Source organism: Chanodichthys erythropterus, chromosome 15, assembly GCF_024489055.1.
Source record: "Chanodichthys erythropterus isolate Z2021 chromosome 15, ASM2448905v1, whole genome shotgun sequence".
NCBI lineage: Eukaryota > Metazoa > Chordata > Actinopteri > Cypriniformes > Xenocyprididae > Chanodichthys > Chanodichthys erythropterus.
The window spans coordinates 32,094,124-32,121,479 of record NC_090235.1 but is presented as its reverse complement, the minus strand read 5'-3'; the positions used below and the strand labels follow the sequence as shown (position 1 = coordinate 32,121,479).

Below are 27,356 nucleotides of genomic sequence, written 5' to 3'. Positions count from 1 at the left end.
AGTTTTTGGGATTGTGTTATCCTACATGAAATTATATATATATATATATATATATATATATATATATATATATATATATATATATATATATATATATATATATATATATATATATATATATATATATATATATACTGCCTTAAAGGATTAGTTCACTTTCAAATGAAAATTTCCTGATCTACTCACCCCCATGTCATCCAAGATGTCCATGTCCTTCTTTCTTCAGTCGAAAAGAAATTAAGGTTTTTGATGAAAACATTCCAGGATTATTTACCTCATGATCGCCTCGCAAGTGCTTCCGCCAGACTGCCTTCTGTATTTTTTAAAAAGCTTACGCTGTATGTTCTACACCTTCCCTATTTAATTTACAGAAAAAACTGAACTGGTGCTGCGGTCGTTCTGTAATTTGAATAGGGAAGGTGTAGGACATACAGCGTAAGCTTTTTGAAGAATACGGAAGACAGTCTGGCGGAAGCACTTGCGAGGCGATCATTTGTGTTTATAAAAAATATACATTTTTTTTTTTTTTCTTTTTTAGAAAATGACAGATCGTTTTTGCTAGATAAGACCCTTATTCCTCGTCTGGTATCGTTTAAAGCCCTTTGAAGATGCACTGAAACTGTAATTATGACCTTCAACCATTTGGGGTCAAATGAAGTCCACTATAAGGAGAAAAATCCTGGAATATTTTCCTCAAAAACCTTAATATCTTTTCGACTGAAGAAAGAAGGACATGGAAATCTTGGATGACATGGGGGTGAGTAAATTATCAGGAAATTTTAATTTGAAAGTGAACTAATACTGTAAGGGCGGCCACATGTACCTTTGTTTGGCAAAGTCCAGTCATGTTTATAGGAATTCACATGATCAGGAATTTTGTGCGAGCATGCAGATTTCAGAGAGAAGAGTGCTGTGCTTCAGGACTATAAACCATGGTCGGTTATCATGTCAACAATTCGATTCGATTCCACGATGCATCACGATGTCGGTGTTCTGACTTAGAACCCAGAAGCGCTGCACTGTGTTTACTACGTCAACTGCATAGGAGACTGACATGGAAGAGAAGACATTATTGAATGAAGTCATTATTTTTTATTAAAAAGTATTCTTGTAACTTCATAACATTAACGTTGAACCACTGTAGTCATGTTGACTATTTTAACGATCTTTAACGTCTTTACTAATTTTCTGGACCTTGAATGTGATAATTACGTTGCTTTCTATAGGGGATAAAAAAAACCTCGTATTTTATCAAAAATATCTTAATTTGTGTTCCGAAGATGAACGAAGGTCTTACGAGTTTGAAGCGACATGAGGGCGAGTAATTAATGACAGAATTTTAATTTTTGGTTGAACTAACACTTTAAGTTACAATAAAGCTCACGCGCACGCACACACACATACACACACACATGCACGGACACACATGCATCGTCCACGTCCGCATCGCGATGCATCGTAGAAACGTATTAACTTAAATTCAACACCCCTACCATTTGACGAAGTTGAACGCAGCAAAGTTGGCAGTGGGTATTCCCCTGAGGGGAAATATTTAGGGAAGTGGAGTAAAATGCAGTCAAGAATTTAAGGTGTGGTCACATTTAGCTTTGTTTGGTGCATTTTAACAGTAAAAATCCAGTCATTCATTCAGTCAATAGGAATCCACGTGATCGGGATTTTGCGTGAGGGCGAAAGATTTCCACATGCAGATTTTGCATCGGGTTCATGAATTTGCTGCACACTATTGATAGAAAATTATGCTTTTTTCCCCAATAAATTTTCTCTGAAAATTTACTAACCCACATCTTTAGAGTTTGTTTAAAGTGGAGACAAAATGGTTTTACTAACTGCTGTTTGAAAAAACCATCATGTCGGGAGTTCACGTATGATGCCTTAAAATGCTGTGTGTTGCCACTTGGTATTGGAACATCTATTTCTATTCTATTCTATTCAGTCTATCAATGTAATTTTTTTTTTTTTTTTGAGTACTATTTTCTGGTTCATTTTTATTACAGCTAAATATTGCTCACATTCTAAATTTACTGACAAAGGAGATTAGATTTGCTTTAAAATGTCAAACTTTTCTGGGTGGAAAAGTAGCTCCACTCGTTTTCCAGCAGGAAGGGTTTAATAAGAAGTGATGGTGGTGTTTTAATAAAGGCATATGTGTGACCCCTCTGTGTGAGCACTAAAATAATCTTCTTATCAGAGGATGCATTTTACAGCAGCTCCAGGGAACGCACAGCCAGTGGAGGTCAATGTGCCAACCAGCAGGGGAACTATAAAACTGATTTACTCCTTCAGAAACTAAAGAAAGTTCACAGGAATATGCAGAGGCTGAAGAAAACTCTACCTCTTTCTGTTAAGAGCAATATGAAGTATAAGTCCTTGAGGGCTGGGTACACTGGAAACGAAATTAAAATAACATAAGAAATGTCTGTTTGCGAACTCAGTTCACTGGGTGAACAGGGGTTCAAGTGGAGCTTCTCTTTTGAAAGCATTTGTTGTTGGCCTCCCATCTGTAAATCATGTGAGGGATGTGCAAAATTACATTTTCCCAAAAATCAGTTAGTTAGTGGTTGTCTGACCAATTAGATGTCTAGTGCAATGGTTCTCAACAAAAGTATTTAAAGGATTAGTTCACTTCAGAATTAAAATTTCCTGATAATTTACTCACCCCCACATCATTCAAGATGTTCATGTGTTTCCTTCTTTATTCAAAAAGAAATTATGGTTTTTGAGGAAAACATTACAGGATTTCTTTCTATATAGAGGACTCCAACAGGGATCAATGGTTTGAAGGTCCAAATTGCAGTTTCAGTGCGGCTTCAAAGGGCTCTACACGATCCCAGCCGAGGAATAAGGGTCTTATCTAGTGAAATGATCAGTCAAAAAAAACACTTTAACCACAAATGCTCATCTTCTGTGATTACGTAATCAAGTTGGAAAGGTCACATGTGACATAGGTGGAAGAAATATGGATTAGAAAGGATTTTTAAAAAAATAATTTAACTCAGTTTCTAGCTGATTAAAATATTACACATAGGGATGGTTTATTTGAATGCTTGAACTAAATTTACAAATAAAGGACAAGTAAACAGTCAGTAATAAAAAAAAAGGACAAATTGCAAATGATAGCACAAATAAATACAATAGAATGAGACAAATGAAATAAACACGGCTTTTAAGTTTTTCAGGTGGGTCTAAAAGTAGTATTCAGGTAATAAATAGGCTACTACAGAAATTAATGTAATCAAATGTAAAATAACACTGGATAGTCTTCATTGTAAAAAATTAAATACAGCTTAATGCTTAAAATTAAAGTTAGAAAAGTTATTCAGTCAAGAGCAGTGATTTTCTCTTTGCCTTTTGTTCTTTGATTAACTTGACACATTTATTAGGCTTATGAGCTTATGCATTCAACCAATATACTGCTATAAAACATGTGTTTTCTTTCTAAACTATTTATGTTCCAAAACTGACTGTATTTATCTGAATACACACCAAGATGGGCATTTTGAATCCTGGTTCTTCAAAAAGAAAACCGTCGTAAGGGGGTGATTTAAATTATTATTTTTTTGCTTATTTTAATGCTTATAACTTTAAGTCATCTTGTGGCTTGAGAACCATTGCACAAGTAGGTCTGAAGCCCTACTGTAATTTTGCTGGTTTAAAATCACTGCTCAGTATATGCAATGTTTTTTATATAAAAAAGTACATATTAACTGATATGAAATCATTAGGTTACCTACGTAACCCTAGTTCTCTGATAACATGAGTGAGGTATCTCGCTATGAGAACCGCCTCTGGCGTGACAGATCCTGGAAGCACCAATAACAGTACGTCTGTCAGTTGACAAACCAATAATGATGTGGGATTCCCGCCTCCCAAATAAATACCGCCGGTGGTCCCTACTTTATTCTCAGCATATCTCTTCTCTGTGAAACTGCAAAAAAGTGAAGTGTGGTAAGATACCTCACTCATGTTATCAGAGAACCGGTGTTACGTAAGTAACCTAATGTTCTCGATCAAACATTCACTTGGTATCTCACTATGGAATATAGACAACTCCCGTATTGCAGATTGCTGTCCAAAGCAGGCATGTCAACCAACTCAGTGATATATGTAATATAAACACAAACCTGCAACTATTCCCTGAATGTAAACCTGCTGCCGCACAAATGTCCTGAACTGGAATGCCCTTAAACAGTGCCAATGAGGTAGCCATACCTCTTATAGAATGAGCTCTCAGCCCGTCTGGAGGACTGAGACCCATGCTTTTATAACCTAATATAATAGCTTCCTAAAATGAAGATAATTCAACTAAAAGCTAGTTGAAATATCTTTGTTAGCCACAACTTCCCTGGCCAGTTCGGGGTGATCAGGATTACTGAGTGACCATTACTCTCTTACCCTTCTTAGAGTTGGCATGATCAGACTCATGCTGGTTAAGGAGGTCTAGCAGTGGACTTGGGAGGGAGGCAGTTTTGGGAAGCCTCGCCCTCCCGTTTTCTCAAATCACACCTCTTTTGCATAGTAGTGACCGATGCCCTGAAAAGGGCTTTGGGTTCAAATGGAGCGTCCAAGAAGTCCACATTTTCTCTACCTGACAGTAGTGTTAATTTCGTCAGACGAGACGAGACGAAATATGTTCGTCAACGACCTTTTTTTTCATGACTAAGACGAGACGATGACAAGACTGCACCACTGTCCAAAAACGCTGACTAAGACTAAATTACCATGCATTATTGTTGACACAAAAAGACGAGACGAAAATGTTTTGTATAAAATAAAAACTAAGATAAAATCTCTGTTCATTTTCGTCTACAATCGTCTTTGCTTTTTCATCAGCTGTTACGCCTTTAAAATATTCAGAACGAGTTTGCGGCTTCGCGCTGTTGCTCAAGTTAAGCCTCGTTTACACTGCATGCATGTGCGGCTCGTTACGGCTCCGGCATGGTGTTGTTCCTTCCTCTGCGCGATGTCAACTCAAACAAAGACATTTCAAGTTTTTAACTTCGAATCTCTTGTCGTCAGTTTCTAGTGATGTAAAATATGAGCGGGAGTTTACACAGGGTGATTATTTTGACTTTGTTTTGTATTTGAGCTTCTCAAACGCACCGCGGCTGGTGTAAACACAAGCATTGACTAGTGGCCGTGTATCAGCTCCGGTAGCCGCGTCGCAGCCGTAACGAGCCGCACACGCGTGCAGTGTAAACGAGGCTTTACAGGTCTCTTACGCCTGTGGCTGCAACACGAAACTGCTGAACACACCACACCCAAAGCGAACACGAGTGACGAGTGACGAGCGACGACGACATGCTAGCTTTTGAATTGTGTTGGTTAAAATAAAATACTCTTCAGAACAGGTTAATCATTTGTGAATGTGTCTTCTAAATCAGAAATTGAAATGTTAATTGTTTAACATTTGCATTCAACAAAAATCTTTCAACAAGTGTATTTTGTCAGGTAATTATGACATTTAACCAATGTTTGAGATATGTGAAACACTTTTTTTACTGAAATGTTTATCAGTAATAATCTCAGTAATAATGTGTTATTTTTTAAAAAAGACTAAAAATTTTTTGACTAAAACTAGACTAAAATTAAAAGACTTTTAGTCGACTAAACTCAAGGTATCTTAGTCAAGTTTTTCTTTTGACTAAAACTAGACTAAAATGACGAGACATTTAGTCGACTAAAACTTGACTAACAAAAAAAGATATGTGAATGACTAAATATGACTAAAACTAACAAGGACATTTGGCACAAGACTAAGACTATGACTAAATTAAAAATAGGTGACGAAATTAACACGACCTGACAGCCATGACAATCCCAGCCACAGAGCGAACTCACCCACCATTGCTAAGCTCATGCTGTGACCACAGCTCTGGACCCGTGCCCCTGGAAGTTCTCAGGTTGAGATCTACAATAACAGATTTCTTTCCGGACAGCTGGGTTTGGTCTCAGCATCCATTTGCCTCCTCATTTCCTCCATAAGCTCTGAATGATAAGCAGTAAGGAGAGAGGTGGCATTAAGAGCCCTCACTGCCAGGGCCAAAGAACGAAAGATCTTCTGAAACACAGAGGCTTCTAAGTGCTCAGTGTTTCCTGGCAGTGAGGCAGAGGAAAAGGCTGCCTTGCGGTTAGGGTTGAGATGTGCAACTGACAGGTCAACAGGAGGGGGATTTGCAATCCCTAATTCCTTCATTTTATTAACATCCATCCTGGAAAACCCTTTTACAGGAATCTTGTGTGAAAAGGGCTTATCCCAGAAATGTTTCACACGGGGACCACTGGAATGAGCTGTTTAATGGCTGGGGCACGTGATGGCAATGTCTTGCCATCATAGAGGTCTCCTTCCGCTCCCTGGCCCACCTGCTGTGACATTTAGTCAATGGAGAGTTTTGCTGTTGCCCTCCGGCACACTACTAGTAGGTCGAGCTACACCTGAGCTGGGGAGGGCGACCCTTCACTTAGAGTGGTGCCTGGCCGGGAGGGATTCGGCGGGAGGATTGTGTCATTTTCATCCTCCTCACCTTCCTCCTCCAACAGATGAGCGATAGATTCTTCATCTTCATCATCCTCCTTTCTTTCATCTGTTAAGGGTCTAAAGAGGGTAGGCAGTTTAGGGGAGACTTCATCCATAAATTCACCCCAGCTGCATGATGCAGGGGCCTGCAGTCTCCTCTGTGGGTGGCGGAGAAAGGCAGGGGTCTCCTTTATTAGCAGCTGCAACCCACACTCCTCTCTAGCACACTTGATGTGAAGAGAAAAAAAGTGAGGTCAGCACTTGGGGTTTGTGAGTGCTGCCTGAGAATGTCTCACCCCCAGGCATGCACAAAGGATGCAGATCCTTACAGGAGATCATTGCAAAGTTTCTGCTTTCGCTCTGCCGCTTTCAGAACTAGCGGTCGCTATAATAGAGATAATGCCTTAGCTCACCACATCATGCCATTTAGGAAAAAGAACTAACGTGTTACAGCAAATTCTCTTAATTCTTTTAGTATACACAAGCAAATAATTCATAGTGACAATGAATAGACCCGCTAGCAAAACAGCTGCATTCGGTGATGTACCTTGATGGCTTGTCTAAGAAAAGTTAAACAACTATTTCCAAAAACAGGCCCTGCTGAAGGATAGCTTCCGATTTGATCTTCACGCGGAAGAGATCAAGAATGATAAAGGTACCAGCGAGGCAGGACTCCTGGATCACTGTCGTTATTGGTGCTTCCAGGATCTGTTATGCTAGAGGCATTTTCTATAGTGAGATACTGAGCGAATAGAGTTGTCAAAAGTACCGTCTTCGTTACCTAGTCTGGTAGTCTTAAATACTGAAATTTTAAGCCAATCACAGACATATCCAATGAGCGCATCAACACTATGGCCAGTCAGAGTTGTTTACGAATCTGGGGCTGTATTCACAAAACATTTTATCTTACCACTAAGAGTTCTCCTAAATAGCAGTAAAAGTTCTTAGCTAAGCTTAGCTTTTCTCTTAAAACCTATTCACAAAGTTGCTGAGACTAACTTTTACTAAGGAATAGAGAAAAGTCTTAAGCTAAGAGTAAGGGTGGGGTTGACCTCGTTGCTATGGAGTATGCTGATTGGCTGATGGGGGAGGAGTCTCTGTCAGTGATTTAATCATAGAAATATTGTAGAATGAGGTGTCATGTTTCCATATTAAAATAAAGGTTTTAAAATAAAAAAATGTTGCCCTATTCAAATAAATATTTTTAATAAAAATGTTGCCATAGTCAAATAAAGGTTTTAAAATGTAGGCTAAGTATCACTAATTAAACTAGTGTATATACAGTTAATTTTCTGCCTCTTGGATGAGAATGCAGAATTCAAGTGACAAAATATGTTTTATAAACAAAGTTTGGGAGGAGCACATTCAAACACTCTAATCAGCTTGAGAGGAGGAATATATACACAGATGAGAGCCGACTCGCCTATACTTACTTTGACAGTTTTCTGCATCGTCCCGCCACTCACTCTCGGCTGGGGATACGTGGAGAACTTTGGGTTTGGGCTAACTTGGGTTTGGGCTAACTCCAAGCTCGGAGCCCTCGATCCCCTTGGATAGCCGACCAAAAATGCTTAATACTCTATTCAATCATTTGTAAATGTGAACTCATGAAAACCACTGCCACAGGTATTGTCCATTGGACAATATTATTTATTTGTTAAAGATTTATTTTTGGCACCTCATTGTAGATTCAAATCTATAAATCAAAATGTATTACATTTATGAAGAAAAAGTTGAGCACCTAAGGCTTTATCGCTATTGCCTCAATGGTGTACAGCAGGGGTATTCAACAGGTGGTCCGTGGGCCGCATCTGGCCCGTCAGCATTAAATTTGTGGCCCGCATCATGCTACATATAAATGTATTTTTATTATAATTTGCGTTCAAAATTAGCGTGAATATTGGCGTGTACGCGCAGCACAGTTTTTCTAACCGCAAAGAACAATATAAACTGAAGGCACTTTGCACGCCCGCATTGAATAGTTTTTGCACTAATTTAGTTTGTCCACAAAGTGTCAGCACTGAAATAAGGTGCAATTGAATGTAAAAAAAAAAAAAAAAAAAAAAAAAAAAAGTGCACTGTTTTCATCTTACGGACAAACTCTCATCAGCCGGTGAACAACAGCCAGACCTTAAATTTCTTGTGAAAACAATGCAGACATTTCAAATGAATAAGGATTTCTTTTCATCAGTTCTTGTTTTTCTTTATGCATTTGTACATACAGCAAGACAAGCTATTATTCCTTTTTTTTTAAATGCCATTTATCATGTTCAATGACACTTTAAAAAGGACACCATACTATTAAGACTTAGCTAGATAATAAACTGCACTTTTAGTAAATAAACAGTAAAACTACAAATATTGTCTTTAGTAGGCCTAAATAAAAGTCGTATGATCCAAGTTATAATTTGTGGCCCTTCGCGTTTCATTTTATTAAAATGCGGCCCTCTTGGCCTCTGAACTTGAGTACCCCTGGTGTACAGTGTCTTTGGGTGGATTAAGACGGTTTGTGATTTGGTCTTAGTGACTTAGGAGTCCTCTTGACTACTCCTGACGTTTCACAGATTTAGGAGCTAGTTTTAGTGCTAAAATGCTTTGTGAAATACTCTTAGAGCAAAAATGTAGGACTCCTAAAATTAGGACTGACACGCCCATTATTTTTAAGAGTTTCTCCTAAATTGGCAATTTAGGAGCTACTTTTAGCCTTAAGATGTTTTGTGAATACGCCCCATGCTCAACAGAACACAAATAATCACATTTTTAAAATTTCAGTACCGATTGATACCAAAGTCTGTACTTTTGACAACTCTACGAGTGAATGTTTGAAAGAGAACTATTTGTTATATTCATAGTAACCAAGCATTACTTCTGTTACCATGTTGTAGGTAGCCAGGCTGGGCGACCTGCAGAGAACTTGGAATCATCAGGACAGGAAGAACAGAGAAACGGCCTCAGGAAATCCAGCAAGGACAGAAAAACCGGGCATGAGGATTCGTCCTCTGCCACCACCACTCAGGGAGCTTTAGCCAATGAGAGGACTCAGCCCACAGGGGAGAGTGAGAGCAGAGATTTAAGTGACAAGAGTAATGCAAAAATGGAGGGCGAGGGGAGCTCAGGTGTGACATGTACCTCAGGTGAGACTGACATCCCAAATGCTGCTCCTGACGCCACTGCCAATGATCTGGATTTTGACCTTTCGAGCGACAGCGAAAGTGAGGGTAAAATGGGATTATCTGACAGTGATGGCGAAGGACAGCCAGTGGATGCTGGGAAACCCAAACAAACAAAAACGGAGGAGTGTAAAAGCAAAGAGGATGATGGGGATGGGGACAAACAAAGGACAGAGGGTGATGATGTCCCAGAAACAAATCCTGAAGGTCTCTGTGATTTAGGCAACGGCTGTTCTGACAAGAAGGAAGTTGAAACAGAGTCTCAAAACAGCGAGCAGTCAGGTGTCACTATGGGTGAGGAGTCATTAGATCATAGTATGGAGGATGAGGATGATGAGGAAGAGGAAGACATTGACCAGGACGACCACCTCATTTACTTGGAGGAGGTTTTGGTTCGCATCCACAGTGAGTATTACTCGCGCTATGAGGCCTTCCTTAGGAAAGACCGTTCAGAGAGTCCGGACATTCGAAAAATTGTTCCAGAACTGAAGGGCCGCACACTGGAGGGCACTACAATTGTTTTCAGTGGCCTGTATCCCACCAACTACCCAATGGAGCGCACAAGAGAGTGGTATCATGCCAAGGCACTGGGTGCCAAGCTTTGCAAGACCCTGGTGCTCAATGCCAAAGACCCTAACCGCACCACCCACCTAATTGCTGCACGTGCAGGTGAGTCACGCATTCTTAAAACACAAGTAAAGAAGGTACATTTTCAAAAGTGACTAGTCAGTAGTGATTGGTAGTAACTGATTATATGTAATCTGGATCAGATTCCAAAAATTAAGTACTCGTATTTAGATTACATTACATTTTAAAATACTTTAAAATAATCAAACTACAGTTACGTTTTTATTGATTACATGATTACATGTTATTCTCACTATTGCAGTAAATTATTCATCAATTATTGACTGTCCATACTACTTTTTTTTTTTTTTTTTTTCCCTCCCCAATTTTCCTTTCTAAACAAACCTACTGCTCATATATGTTTAGAAGGTCTTCAAGGTATGTGGAATTGCACACAGACCAGCAAATAGTCGTACCTATCACTGAAAACTGAGACCCACACATCATTTGATCACTGGATTTACAGAAATCATTTCACTTTTAGGAAGTGTTTTCTCAACGTTGCAACATTGCATTTCTAATCAGCGCCTAACAAACACATAAATTATCATTTGAATTATTACTCAGTGAGTCATTTAAGGCTTTTGTCTTTCAAACACATTAAAATGCACAAATTTACGTCATTTCATATTTACATGCAATGCAGGGATTTACCAACTTTTTTGTCTGCTGAACTTCTTTTGAGCTAATATATTTACTTGAAGTACCCCCTGTGATTAATTAGATTTAATACATTTAATAAGTTAGGACAATAACAAAATTAAGTCAATAATAAATTATTTATTTATTTTAAGCTGTTAAGGTCACATTTTTCTGATGTCTGTTAAAGGTGCTGTAGAACGTGTTTTCAAAAGATGTAATATAAGTCTAAGGTGTCCCCTGAATGTGTCTGAAGTTTCATAGACACATACCCCATAGTTTTTTTTTTAATTCATTTTTTTTAACTGCCTATTTTGGGGCATCATTAAATATGCGCCGATTCAGGCTGGGGCCCCTTTAAATTCTCGTGCTCCCCGCCTCCGGAGCTCGCACTTGCCTTAAACAGCATAAACAAAGTTCACACAGCTAATATAACCCTCAAAATGGATCTTTACAAAGTGTTCGTCATGCAGCATGTTTAATCACGTAAGTATGGTATTTATTTGGATGTTTACATTTGATTCTGAATGAGTTTGATAGTGCTAATGCTACACTGTTGGAGAGATTTATAAAGAATGAAGTTGTTTATGCATTATACAGACTGCAAGTGTTTAAAAAATGAAAATAACGACAGTCTTGTCTCCGTGAATACAGTAAGAAACGATGGTAACTTTAACCACATTTAACAGTACATTAGCAACATGCTAACGAAAGATTTAGAAAGACAATTTACAAATATCACTAAAAATATCATGTTATCATGGATCATGTCGGTTATTATTGCTCCATCTGCCATTTTTCGCTATTGTCAGCTGTGCACATCCAGATGTCCTGCCCTTGTTTAATGCCTTGAACATGAGCTGGTATATGGAAATATTGGGGCCTTACATATTAATGATCCCAACTGTTACGTAACAGTCGGTGTTATGTTGAGATTCGCCTGTTCTTCTGAGGTCTTTTAAACAAATGAGATTTATATAAGAAGGAGGAAACAATGGAGTTTGAGACTCACTGTATGTCATTTCCATGTACTGAACTCTTGTTATTCAACTATGCCAAGATAAATTCAATTTTTAATTCTAGGGCACCTTTAATAGTCTCAAAATAAATCAAAATATTTGTTTTATTTTGATAGTTTTTTTATTTTTATGATTTAAAGCTGCAGTCTGCGATTTTTCCTCTTTGTCGCCATCTCTGTTTGAAACCTGCAATTGCAGTCATATGCGGAACAGTTATCTGTACGTGCGTTGTGCCTCGGCACAGCTCGTCCGCGCGGATGAATCAAATGCTTGCTGTCAATCACCGCACCGGTGTTGAAACTGAACTTCACAATCAGATTCTACGCCTTGAAAGTATGACCAATATAAGAATTTTCACTGGAAAATATCATCTGAACAAGTAACATGTCTGCCACTTTTGTTCTGACCAACTGAGGAAAAAAGCATTAGGCCTACAATAAATTGCGCTGCCAATGATTAAATCTAAGGATCGCTTAGCTCGCATCATGCCAAATCATACAAATTATTATTACTGTTATACTTTGTTCTCAAATTGTTAATGTTAACAACATCAGCATCACGTGACTGTGTATTTAGTATATATTAGTGTTACCTGTAGATTTCAATTTCTGTAGCCACACCACAGTCCAAAGTCTTTTGCTTTTTGACTAGGGGTGAATCTCTAGTTGTCACTGATGATTGTCATTTGGACCTTTCTGGATTACAATCCGCCATCAAAATGATAAGTTTAATTATTCCAGCTGCTGTGAGAACAGGCTATAAATGATCCGCTACAAGCAGCATCCTCACGTAATAAAACCGACTAGCCTGGACGGGACTCCTTCCTTTCTGTTTACAGACGAACTGCTGCATGCTCGAATTTCCCGCGGAAATCCACCAGGTTGCTCTTATTATAAAACATTATTGCAAGCTTACCGTTATGAATCGAGGTAAGATAATGAGATTTTGAACACTGGCTGGTTATGTACTTGCTCAAAAATTGATTTTGGATAATTTTTAACCAAAAAAAGTTACAGACTACAGCTTTAATTAATATGTTTATTTTATTTATTTATTTATTTATTTTACTAAACTCACAAATCAAAATTTGGCCTTAGGGACATCCTGTAGGGCTGCATGATTAATTGAAATAAAACCGAAGTTGGGGTTTGGCCTAGTGTGATTTATCATCTCAAAAGCTGCAATTTAATTAAATAAATATATGTGCTACGTGTTTCAGTGCAAAGTGTGGCTCTAAACATTTGCTCTTGATCCACTCATCATCCATTGTTTTCAGTGTCTCAGTCACTCGTTTTACAGTAAATGCTGCTCCACATGAGCTCCATCTCTGCGTCTGAGTTTGGGTCGCTTTAATGGCATTTGAGAACATGCACCCACCATCTTCCCATACTTTTAATGAGAAGTGCTTATAAACCAACTGTTGTCAACCAAAGAGGAGCTTTAAAGGATTAGTTCACTTTTAAATAAAGTTTTCCTGATAATTTATTCACCCCCATGTCATCCAAGATGTCAATGTCTTTCTTTCTTCAGTCGAAAAGAAATTGAAGTTTTTGATGAAAACATTCCAGGATTTTTCTCCTTATAGTAAGTACACTTTAATGGGCACCAAATGGTTGAGGGTCAAAATTAGTTTCACTGCAGCTTCAAATTGTTCTATACGATCCCAGATGAGAAATAAGGGTCTTATCTAGCGAAACCATTGCTCATTTTCTGAAAAAAATTGAAAATTATTTAAGTTTTAACCTTCTGCCCATCTTGAACTAGCTCTCTTCTTCTTCTATATTAGAATTCCAGCAGTGTAGACACTGCTAAGTGTATTACTGCCCTCCACAGGTTAAAGTTTGAACTAATTGTTATATACTATTGAAGTAGCATATTGCATATAAAAAGTTCAAACTTTGGCCTGTGGAGGGCAGTATTATGCTTAGCAGTGTCTACACTGCTGGATACAGAAGAAGAAGAGAGCTAGTTCAAGATGAACATTTCTGGTTAAAACTTATATAATTTTCAATTTTTTTCAGAAAATGAGCGATGGTTTCACTAGATAAGACCCTTATTTCTCATCTGGGATTGTTTTGAACAATTCGAAGCTGCAGTGAAACTAATTATGACCTTCAACCGTTTGGTGCCCATTCAAGTCTACTATAAGGAGAATAATCCTGGAATGTTTTCATCAAAAACTTTAATTTCTTTTCGACTGAAGAAAGAAAGACATGGACATCTTGGATGACATGGGGGTGAGTAAATTATCAGGAAAAGTTTATTTAAAAGTGAACTAATCCTTTAAGGTCTTCCTACGGTTTTCCGTCAAAATAAAAGGTTTAATGTTTGAAAATTATCAGCCATAAAAAGAAAAAAAGTTTCTTGACAGGTTTGTCTGCTTACTCCTATCTGTGGTTTAAGCTGTATGAGCTGTATTAAGTTTAAATATAAGTAATTTGAGTAAATTTTTAAGAGCCATATATGACTCACCTGATTGGTGCATTGTGCCATTAGCAGCAAAGATGAACTTTGTCTCAACTCTCTGCTAATCAGAGAGGTCAACACAAATGATGTGCTTAGTGAAATTATGTTTCTCTAATTGCTCATTATCTGTAAGAGAGAAAAAAAAAGGTCAGTTCTCACCTTAATCTGATGTCTGAATCTTTGTAGCAGGATAGGATTTGCTGTTCATGTACAGTCCTTTATCAGTCTAGGTGCACCACATCACCATTAGAGAGGTTGTTGTTAATATGATGCCCTCTTTTGTCCAGTCATGACTGACTGCTGACACTCCAGACACCTTTTCTTTTCCAGACAAAAAATTTTTAACAGTAGCACAATGACTTTCTTTTTTATGAACGCCACAATTTTAATTTTGTGTGTCACATACAGATCGCGATTCAAACACCAATGCAATCTCATTTCTATATGACATTGATTCACAAGAAAGCAAGTGAACCACACAGTATTGTTATTTCTGTTACATACAATTTATCACAGAAAGTACTGAGATAAAAGTTTATAGTTTGGATATAAACACAGAAGTCTACATTAGCAATCAAAAAGCAAATCAGCAAACATTGATTCATCCAGTAATGAAACAAGGGAAGTAGTTATGAGTGAGTCATTGAAGGCATTTTTAAAAAAAAATAAATTCAATTAAATATTTTTAAATAGACTACAGCAACTAATATTTTGTCTGTTCAGAATAGTGGGAGAATAAAAAAAAATCGTGATTCTAATTTTATCCAGAATCATGCAGCTCTAACACAAACTAAAATAACGCATACAAATTCCTCTCCCTTGCTGCTATAGAAATTTCTTAAAATGTTATGTATTTATCCCTATGTGACATCTGTTTTTATATTGTTTGTCAGCATTACATATTAAGTATCTGCATCCATAATTATTTTGAGCAATAGGATTATATAAAACAGTGGTTCTCAAACTTTTTTCCCAGTGGGCCGCACAATGGTCCAAATGAAAGTCTCACGGTCCGCATATAATTTACATATGACGTCACCAATACAAACCAATCAGATTTAATGTTATCGTATTAGCAAATACTATTATTATACCTAGATTTTGCACACAATAAATAACAAATAAAAACTAACTTACTGACATTAGCTTTACAATAATTATCAGTAATGCTCAATGAACACACAAACATAAATCACTTTAAGTTGCTATTTAATTCTTTATGACTGTATGACTCTCTTCAACAGCATCGCAATAGTCACCAAACAATCACATAAACGCCTTAATAGGCAAATGTTACTCAGCTCTTTTTATAAATAACATTGAGAGCATTGTAATTACAATCTCTGACGATATCAAGCATTCTGTCATGTCGCAATCCCTCGCGCAGCATCGGATCCGCGAGCGCGCGCAGAGTTGGACTCATTCCAGCCGCGGGTGCGATGATGCGGTTATTTTTACTGATTTAAAATACATCAAACAAACACATCGAATTCACAGTTCAGTCTTTTGAAATTGTAGGTTTTGCTTGTCAAGTAGCCTAGTTTACTACAGAGCAAACAGGAAGGCCGTCCATCTCGCTCAACTGATTCTTCTTACCTTCGATACTGACTCTTCTTGTTTGCATGTGTTCCTTCATTGTATGTTCCTCATTTTGTTTTTCTCCTCTAATAACAAATTTGACCATTTTTGACCAGGCTTAAATTTACAAAATTAATGGCTACTGTTTGAATTCTTCCTAAGCGCGCACTTGTGTTTGTTTCATTAACTGAGTGATTGTGTCATTAGCCTACATTGTCTGATGTCTGAAAATAATAAATGCTCACCAAAATTATTTTATATGACAAATAAAGCATTATAGCTCATTTATATTTATTTAATTCACTTTAATTTAAATTTTAAAACAAAAATAAATTGTATTATTTATATATATTATATATATATATATATATATATATAATTTTTTTTTTATTGTGATCGGCATATCGCGAGCCGCATTTACATTCGTGACGGGCCGCAGGTTGAGAACCACTTGCTCCACACCCATTCAAACGCTTGCTGCAGTGAAGTGTCGCGTTGCGCGACTCGCGCCCATTTACACTTACTGGATGTCATGGCAACTGAATCATCGAGGAAAACTTTAAATATCTCGCCTTCGCTTTAATTTCTGACCATCTCCAAAAAGACATAAAACACTAAACAAATGATTCTAACATGCGTTTATCAAAGTAGGAAATCCAGACTTTTAATCCCTTAACACAATTACTGCTGTTGAAATACGAAATTGAGGCGGGTCCGGATTGAATTCCCTCCGGGTTCGGATCCGGACCGGAGTCCGGACTTTGAGAAGTGCTGATATAAAAAATATATATAGTGGCCTATGTAAAATTACAAAATAAACATTCATCAATCAGTGCTTTTGTACTTTCACTCAAGTAAAATTGAAAAGGAGTACTAAATACTTTTACTTTATTATACGTATCTGTACTTTTACTCAAGTACTTGATTTGTGTATTTCATCCACCACTCGTAGTAACAGGAAGGGAATTAGCAGAAGGTCAACATCAAGTCTGACACAGTCTTGGAGCTTCATGAACTTTATTTGTTCAAACTCAAATGAGTCTATTGTTCCTCTTTGTTCATCTTGACACTATCCACCCCCAAAAAAGCCCACACACACTCTGAGACACACACTTGGACGATCAAGTGCAAATGTAATTACTGTCGAGTGCTGTCTAATTGGCCACCATTAAGCATTAAGCAAACATTGCCACACTCCAATGTCACCACACTGTCGTATTAGCTGTTATTCCCCCCCACCCACCCCCGTTCATCCGTCAGCACCCTCAGCTCTGCCAAACACAGCAACCACAAGACAGTTGAACGGCTAATGAAGAGTGGAAGGAAATCCACAAAGCCAGACGGGAGAAAAAAGAAGCGAAGAGCTGCCAAACTTTCTCTTCCTGTACTGTATATTTTTTGACAGCTTTTCACAGATCTCAGCCTTTGATGCCAAATTATTTGTCTGGTGGCTGGATTGTGTAATTGCGTGGATGTCCTTACCGCTTTCTGATCCCTCGCTTATACAGAAACAACTTCACACATGATTAATTCAGACGAGAGCAGCGAAACAGGACGTTCCATAATGAAAGTCAGGAGGTGGCTGAGAGCAGATTTAATTCATGTCCTTTTTGGACCAACATGATTAGTGTTGTTTGATAAGACAAGCATAACTTTTGTTCATGGCAATGCACTTAATTTTGACTACACTGGAAGAAAAATATGTATGCGTAGATACAGACCGCAGGCAGAGGTAGAATTGTGTAACAGTGCTCTTTACTTATCACGTGTGTGATTGCATTTTCTATTTGATGCATTAAATTACATCAAAATGCAAGGGTATTGAAAACAATCAAATCAATGCAATTCTTCTGTACTTTATAAACCCAATCACTTCATCAAGATGTTTTTGCTGCTGGCTTTCGATAATTAAATTCCATCATAAAAGCTATTATAGAAAGTTTTAATGCTGTTGAGTTTTCAAAATTCAAATCTTAATTCTCTGAATGTTTTTTTTTTTTTTTTTCATTGCAGATATTTTATAAACTTTCATTAAATTATACGCTACAGTTCAAAAGTGTGGGGTCTTTAAGATTTTAATGTATTAGAAAGAAATCTCTTTTGTTCACCAATGCTGCATTTATTTGATAAAATACAGTAAAAATATTAATATTTTGAAATCTTAGTACAATTTAAAAAAAAGTTTTCTATTTAAATGTAATTTAAAATACAAATTGTTCTTTCGATGACAGCTGAATTTTCAGCAGCCTCCACTGTCACAAGATCCTTCAGAAATTATGTCGATTTGGTACTAAAACATTTCTAATTATTTTCAATTTTAAAAACAATTGTTCTGCTTTTTTATGATTCTTTGATAAATAAAAAGTTAAAACATAGCATTTGTTTGACAGTAAATGTCTTTACTGTCACTTTTGGTCGTTTTTATTGAGTCAGAATAGAAGATGTTTTTTTTTTTTTTACTTTTGATTTGTTGGGTATGCTTTTATAAAATGGCAGCAATATAAGACAATAGTTTGATGTATTAATAAACTATTCTTCCATTAAATAAATACATGTTTCCTATGCAGTTTGGAAAAGTATGGAATTTGATTGAATGACAGATCATTAATTGATAGTCGCAAAACTGTCTTTACCGTAAGCTCTAAAGCTCTTTTGAACTTCACTAAACAAATGTGCATGTGCTACTCAAACCAGCAACAGATAAAGGAGTGAACAATCATTTAATTCAGACTGTACTTTGGTGGTCATGCAACATCAGACCACAATTACAGCATCAAACCAATGTGTCACAGGTGAATATATGCAGGTTATGAAGCATTTTAGGTTCCCCTCATAATGTAAGCGTGTGTTATCACTTTGTGAAAACCAGTGGAGAAAAAAACTCAAGAAAGCATTTACAGATGATTGTAATATACCAAATATAATGCTGCATGAATCAGTTGTTAAATATGGTCTGTAAAATCAATCTACTGCGAGGTTTGGAAATTTGAGTCTGGAAAAGTATGGAATTTTGAAATGGAAAATGTGTAGGAATCCTGAATACAGTTCATTAGCCTGACTGCAAGATGTTTGTGGTTGGCATTTGCCAAGTATCATGATTTAGAGTCTGAACTGAACTAAATTAAACAAAACAAACAAACAAAAATGTACTAGTCGCTATCTAGAGAAGCATGTTGCTCACTCCATTTCTGTCTACTGTTTTATGTACAGATCAATTTGAGAATCACATCTGTTCTCAGTTCCAAAGTTTTAGTTTATAAACTTGAGTTTTTTACTGCATTTTCAATAGCCAGTAGCAGCAAGTGGAGGTATAAAAAGATATGTCTTGGCGTTTTGCATTTGGTGGTAAACTTTTTTTTCTTTTCCTTCCTCAACATGTTCAATTCCGATGGCAATTTTCTTTTCCTCTGGCACTGTACATTCCTCTCTGCTGCTGATAGTGGAGCGAGACACTGGAAAGAAACTTGGTGTTGTTTATCTCAAATGTTGTTATATATGTATATATATGTGTCTCTGTCAGGTACAGAGAAAGTTCGTCAAGCTCAGGGCTTTAAACATCTTTATGTGGTGAATCCTGATTGGTTGTGGGGCTGCTTGGAGCGCTGGGAGCGAGTAGAGGAGCAACTCTTTCCTCTCAAAGATGACTATAACAAATCACACAGGTATTTATCTCTTGCAGTCTCTCCATTCGCCTCTGTCTTTCTTGCTTTTCTTTTATCATTTATGTTCACTTGTGCCTTTCAGTATTAAGACTGTAACAACCTTCTGTTTTATCAGTGTTTTCTGTTGTGACTACTGAACATTTTTTAAAAAACAGTGTTTTTTACTCTCTGAACTGTAACACTCATGAATAGAAAATCAAACACTGAACTTCTCACAGTTTCCAAGAAATCTTTCATCTTGCAGTATTAAAGAATTGTTAAATTAATGAGTTACCAAAAAATTGCCCTCATTTTGTTCTAAATCCACATGGCACACAAAATTGTGACGCTTAACAGAACGGCAATGGTTCACACAGTCATAAGGCTTCAAAAGACTTAAAATATAGCACACAACTGAATTATTGATATGAAATATTCTTGTTACCTTTAAGGGCCATGTACATCAAAGATTAAAGTTTTAATAATTGTTCTAATTCTGTGAGAATAAAAAAGTCCACACCACAACTATAATGATAATGAAACACAGAGGAACAATGTAATTGGAATCACTTTCAGACCAATTTTTTCTAGCATTTTAACATCCAAATTACTGGCCGCACACTGAGTCCAATGAAGAGCTCTAGAAAAACAATTTATTTTGCACCATGCAATTTATGAAATAAATGATGTTTTTCTAGAACTCTTCAGTCTTCATTGTGTGGCCAGCTACCTTTTTTGTTTGTTCAATTATTTCTTTGGCTCCACGCACCTGAAAGAAAAGGAACTTTTTGCCAGTTTAGAGTGCAACAATTTCCTCTGAACATCCAAATTACATAAATGCAGCTCCCGCTTATAATAAACAGAATATTATTATCCTTTGGTATGGACACTAATATAGTTGTTGTTATAATTATTAGGGATGCATCAAAATGAAAATTCTGGACCAAAACAGAAAATTCTGGATGCACTTGTCCAAAAACCAAAACCAAAAATGACTTTTTAAAAATAATTATTTTCTTATTTCAAGTTATTATTTTTTTTTTGTATAATTGTATTAATATTAGACTTTGTGCTTATTTTATTCTATTGGCTTGTATTTTTTAAATTCAGATTCAATAAAATTAATTTAATTACACTTTTATCTATTTATTATTTATTTAAGTTTCACACCAAAAATGGACAGAAAATATATTAAAATAACATTAAATATCAATATATTATTCTTTATTCGGTTCTATGCAACAGAATCAGATTTAACAGATTTATTTTATTTTATTTTTTGACCAATTATCAAAATAAAGTATAGGCTAGTCCTAGAAAATGTATTATCAGAGCATGTGAACAGAGTGTAGCAGGGAGCTGATCAGTGAATGAGAGGCTGTGGGGTCATTTTACCAGCGTTGCCCAGCAGTGCTATAGCCTACCACACCTTGTAACAGCACAGTGGGCCTATTGCATACAGAAAAAGGTCTACTACAGAGAAATGTTGGCACATTATTTGAGCAGACTTTGCTTTTCCAGTGAGCGTGAGCGGTACATGATGGGATTGTTTGCTTTGGCCGTGAGCAACTGAGCAGAGAGCGCAAAAACGAAGCAGAGCAAACTGGGTGCCAGTACAGACTTACCTGCTTGGCTAGAGTCGTTAAGAAGCTGTGCATCTTCAGAAGCGGAGCAGCTCGCAAAGTTACAAAAAATGCTGTGTGACTTTGAAACCTGAGCGCTGAACACCGAGGGGATGGGGTGGCATATACACTATATTGCCAAAAGTATTGGGACACCCTTCCAAATAATTGAATTCAGGTGTTCCAATCACTTCCATGGTCACTCTTGTATAAAATCAAGCACCTAGGCATGCAGACTGCTTCTACAAACATTTGTGAAAGAATAGGTCGCTCTCAAGAGCTCAGTGAATTCAAGCGTGGTACTGTGATAGGTTGCTATTAGTCCATTCTTGAAATTTCCTCACTACTAAATATTTCATGGTTAACTGTTAGTGGTAACGAAGTGGAAGCAATTGGGAACAACAGCAACTCAGCCAAGAAGTGGTAGACCACGTAAAATCACCGACTGGGGTCAGTGCATGCTAATGCTAGAAGTCGCCAACTTTCTCTCTGGACTCTGGACTCTAGAGCAGTGGAGACGTGTTCTCTGGAGTGACGAATCGCGCTTCTCTGTCTGGCAATCCGATGGACGAGTCTGAGTTTGGTGGTTTCCAGGAGAACGGTACTTGCCTGACTGCATTGTGCCAAGTGTAAAGTTTGGTGGAGGGGGATTATGGTGTGGGAATGTTTTTCAGGAGTTGGGCTTGGCCTGGTTCCAGAGAAAGGAACTCTTAATGCTTCAACATACCAAGACAATTTCATGCCCCCAACTTTGTGTGAACAGTTTGGGGATGGCCCCTTCCTGTTCCAACATGACTGCGCACCAGTGCACAAAGCAAGGTCCATAAAGACATGGATGAGCAGGTTTGGTGTGGAGGAACTTAGAGACACATAATCCTGACCTCAACCCGATAGAACACCTTTGGGATAAATTAGAGCGGAGACTGCGAGCCAGGCCTTCTCATCCAACATCATTGCCTGACCTCATAAATGCGCTTCTAGAAGAATGGTCAAACATTGCCATAACACTCTGAAACCTTGTGGAAAGCCTTCCCAGAAGAGTTGAGGCTGTTATAGCTGCAAAGGGTGGGCCAACTTCATATTAAACCCTACGGATTAAGAATGGGATGTCATTAAAGTTCATGTGTATGTAAAGGCAGACATCCCAAAACTTTTGGCAATAATAGTATATTTTCAGCTCATATTTTCATTTTTTGGTGCATCCCTAATAATTAAAAAATTAGAATTTTCTTTTTATGAAATCTATCCACTCAACCCTTTTTACTTTTTTTATTTTTTTTTTGGTAATTTAGACTGATTTCATTTGAAATAATTGTTACTATTGTTATTTATTAAAAAGTTTCCATCTGAGTGGTTCAAAACTTGGTGACATTTTTGATATGCAATTGGAACAAACGAAAAAGTGAACTTCATTTCATAAAAAAAGTCATAAAGTCTGTTTGTGGTCAGAATTGACTGACCATAGGGAATGAATGGGAAAGACCATAACGTGTGATAATTCTTCAGGGAATTTTAGTGTAATTAATTAATTTTAGTGTAATTCCCTTTAATACTGTAATTAAATAGCATTTCATTAAAAAAAAAGTTACATTCTTACTGTTCCTGGTTAAAAATGACAGCCAGAGGTTAAAACATAACATCTTTTACTGTCCTCTAGGAGCAACAGTCCTGCCGCATTTCTAGATATCCAGGGATCCGTCCCAAGGCCTCTCTTCCAGGCCCCTCCTGTTCAGCACAAGCCCCTTGCACCACCGGAAATGCGGACCTATGACCCCGTCACCGGCAAACTGATCCGCCGGGGTCCCCAGGCCTCCCGTCCACCCTCTTATCTTCACTCACATGGGTCGTCCATGTCGGCCAAGGGAGATCTGTCCACACTCAGGTACTTGATTTACCTTTTATATTATTATTTTTTTATTTTTATGTATGGCAGTAAATATGTGTAAATACAGCAGTCATGTTAATAAACTCATGGTTGTATCAGAATCATGAATATTAAGGGTCTATTTTTGCACATTCTGCACAGTACATAAAACTTATTCTTAAGAGCCAGGGAATATAATGATATATGATGTTTGATTATATGTACTTGGAAGACATTTGTATGAAAGGCCTGTGGGAAATGTACCTGGTCAGTAAGACCTTGCCTGATGGCCCGTATGCTGTGCTTGCCTTTTCTTTCCCAGCTCATATTGGATTTCTCATGCAGTCTATTTCACATTAATCTCTAAGCTCTAAATAAAATCTGTGAGAAATAAAGCATTGTGCCTTGGCAGCTATGAGATTGTGAAACAGAAATTATTAGCAAATTTCATCAGCACCTTTGGTCATTGCTGTGACAAGGGAATAATAAAAACAAGCTTGTAAATGCTGATCAAAAAAGAGGAGTAAAAAAAACGGCAACTCCTGCGTCAGCATCTGTCCAGGAGAGAAATAAATTAGAAAAGAAATAGTTCACCTTAGAAACAGTTATTATTTTTCTCATAAGTTGTTCCTGTGCGACGTTCTTTCTGCTGTGAAACACAAAAGGAGAACTTTCAAAGAATGTCCTGCCCACACTTTTCAGCATAATGAAAATGAATAAGGGTGGCAAAGATCAAGCTCCAATATTACAATAATAAACATAATAAAAATTGTTCAGTAAAACTTTTATATTTAAAACGTATATTTTGATCTGTTAGATGCTTGAAGATATTATATGACTTAAGAAAACATGGAATATAACGTGTAAGTCGTATAGACCATTTATGATACCTTTTAAGGATGTTTTTTCTGGTGCTAAGCTCCAGAAATAATAATAGATATAAGTATTAATATAATATAATAATAATAAATGTTTCTCGAGCAGCAAACTAGCATGTTAGGATGATTGCAGAAGAATCATGTGACACTGAAGACTGGAGTAATGATGCTGAAAATTTAGCTTTGCCATTACAGGAATAATTTGCATTTTAAAATGTTACAATAGAAATCAGTTATTCAAATTGTGATAATATTAATAATTTTACTGTTTTTACTGTATTTTTGTTCAAGTAAATGCAGCTTTGGTGAGCATTAGAGGCTTCTTTCAAAAATTATATTAAAAAATTTTACTGACCCCAAACTTTTTTAAATGAACTATGGTGTTTATAAATAAGTTGATGAAGAATTTGTAATCAAAGGTATAGGTTTCCTAGGCAAATTAATTTACATTCGCATTTAATTATATAGCAGATGCTTTTCTCCAAAGCAACTTACAAATGAGAACAATAGAAGCAATCAAATCAACATGAGAGCAACAGTATGCAAGTGCTGTTCAAATGCATGATATGATTAAAAAAGTAAGATATAACACTGGCCCAAAGTCGAACTGATCTGAAGCTTTCTCACACTGGCCCTAGGTCAGCAGGCCAACCTTATTAATGAGCCCTGAGTTTGTAACATCATGAGGGCAAGTAAATTATGGAGTTTTTGGGTGAACTATTCCTGTATGCTGATTTCATATGAATAATGCAGATCTACTGTCAGGACTTCCTGTGACAGTTACAGTTTATGTGACAGTTACAGTAGACAAATAACTTCTTATCTGTTTTTATAATATTTATTCCGTGTGGTTTGGGGGAACAGCAGAAAACCATTTTTTAGGTGGCCTAAAAAATTTGCTGAAGGTTTTACAAATTAGCTTATTAGCGTATTAATGATACCAATGTGCTTTTTAAATTGTTTCGGTAGCTATTGAATCTCTTTCGAGCTCGCTCATTCTCTTTTGCACTCTTAAAGGTAGGGTAGGCAATTTCAGAGAGGCTAGCAATAGCAAGCTAACTTTGAAAGCATAAGATCCCACCCTCCCTCCAGAGCGTTTCCAGAGTCACATCTCCTCCAAAACACATGAACGCACACATCCAGAGCATAGTCTGCAAAGCATCACAAGAGATAGCATTAAATTACTATTACAGTTGTGGCCTAATGGTTAGAGAGTCGGACTTGTAACTTTAAGGTCATGGGTTTGAGTCTTGGTACCGGCAGGAAATGTAGGTGGGGGGAGTGAATGAACCGCTGTCTTTTCCACTGTCATTACCAGAGGCGGGTAGAGTATCCAAAAACTGTCCTCAAGTAAAAGTACAAGTACTTATAGAAATATTTGCTCAAAGTAAAAGTGAAAGTAATTCACAAAGTGAAAGATTAAAGTAATCTTAATAGTTGAGTAAAAGAGTATCCAATGAAAAAACTACTCATGTAGCTAGTTACTAGTTACTTTGTAATTTTATATAAATACAATAGCATGTTATTATTTAGATAGATATTTAGATTATTATTATCATAATTAGATGTCTTTGCAACAACAGACAAGCATTATTTCTGGTATCTGTAGACCGAATATCACTGCATGTCCTTTGCTTTGTATATTAATAACATATACAGCTATATTTGAAAGAAGAAAATGAAAACTCTTTACATGTGCTCACGCTCATAACCGCTGAACATCTGAACACTAAACTGGTTAACTGTGTCTACGCAAAGGTGTTAATTTTCAAGACAAACAGGTCACCGGGGTAGGTAGGCTACCCACAAATTACAGCGGGACGGTGGGTGTTCATTTTAATACTCTCTGGTAGCTTATTTAATGTATCGATTAAGATATACGTCCAAAAAAACGAAAAAAGAAATGCTACATACTTTGTAGTGGTGACGTTATCGTGGCGTAATAATCTGTTTGGTTGTACAATGTAGGCTATTGGCTGTATGAATTGAAATCAAATGTAATCAATACCTGTGGAATTGTTCACAAACAGCATACACAGTTCAACTAATAAAGATCTTCATCGCTGGTGAACAATAGGATGCATTTGCAAATTTGCTTTTAATTGACTGTAGGTCCACTGCCACTTCATCCAATGCTCCGAGTGAGAAACCGTTTCAGACGATTCAGTGTGGGCAGGGAACTGAACAAATAATTCAGACTGATTCGCAAACCAATTTAGACAAGTGTTTGAACAGAATTGTCTCAAAAGAGTGATTCAGTTGTGAATGGGGCATCGTTGATGAAAAAAAGAGAGAGCGCTTGGAATAAATTACGCATTTCTTAACATGTACAGTATTGCATTCAAATAAAGTAACGAGAGGAAGTAAAAGCATATGATTTTTCATTAGAAATGTACTCAAGTTAAAGTAGCAACATTTAAATCTAATCTTAAAAGTAAAAATTTTCCCAAAAAATACTCAAGTAAATGTAACAAAGTAAATCTACTTTGTTACTAAAAACCTATGCTCATTACCCACATCTGAGGTGCTCCTTGAGCAAGGCACCAAACCCCCAATCGGTCCCCGAGTGCCGCAGCAAAAATGGCTGCCCACTGCTCTGGGTGTGTGTTCACAGTGTGTCTGTGCACTTGGATGGGTGAAATGCAGAGCACAAATGGGACACCATACTTGGCTAGATGTCACGTTACTTTCATAATGACTTGTACCACCTGTCTGCTGCAGATGTGTTGATAGTGTTGCCATAGAAACACGTAATTCCAAGTCCAATGACATGAAGAGCTCAGAGTAGAATGAAACGGGGTGCCATCTCTCAATTACAGTATGACATGGCATGAACGGACCATAAGCTTGTTTTGGTTCAGGAGGAAATAAAAGGTGGCTGTTGTTTGTTTGCAGCGCTCTGTGACTGTCTACAACTCTGCATAGCCTCATTGAACACGCTAATGACGTGTGATGTCTGTGTGAACAGGGTATGCGGTGGTATAGAAATTTGGACCGAATGCAATAATTTGGATGAACATTTTTTGGTCCTGAGACATCTACAGAAGATATAGGTCCATTTTTGGCCAGTTGTGTACATTGGACAGCCGTAGTGCCAGTACTGCTCTCACACACCTGCCTGTGATTTTGAAATAAACCTGGAGAAATCGATTGGCTGGTTTAGGTGTGGATTATAGCTGGATCTCAACTCAGCAGGTAGACCTCCAGGAGAAGGATTGGGCACCCTGTAGCTGCTCTCTTGTTTAGACATTTGTTAACTGCTCTCAGCTTGATCGCAGTCTCCTTCCATTTGTCTTATTTCTGCTTTATCCTTGCAC

The 27,356-nt window shown here is 37.2% G+C and overlaps 1 protein-coding gene across 2 annotated transcripts in view; it reads left to right on the top strand.

The window, feature by feature from the left end:
* ctdp1 (CTD (carboxy-terminal domain, RNA polymerase II, polypeptide A) phosphatase, subunit 1) overlaps positions 1–27,356 on the top strand; it is a 132,504-nt gene that overhangs the window by 10,393 nt on the left and 94,755 nt on the right. For both annotated transcript variants that reach the window (XM_067411829.1, XM_067411830.1), the window contains exons 8-10: positions 9,421–10,374; positions 19,555–19,696; positions 22,955–23,179. In XM_067411829.1, the coding sequence (XP_067267930.1) occupies positions 9,421–10,374; positions 19,555–19,696; positions 22,955–23,179 (1,321 nt within the window). The remainder of the gene's footprint in view (positions 1–9,420; positions 10,375–19,554; positions 19,697–22,954; positions 23,180–27,356) is intronic.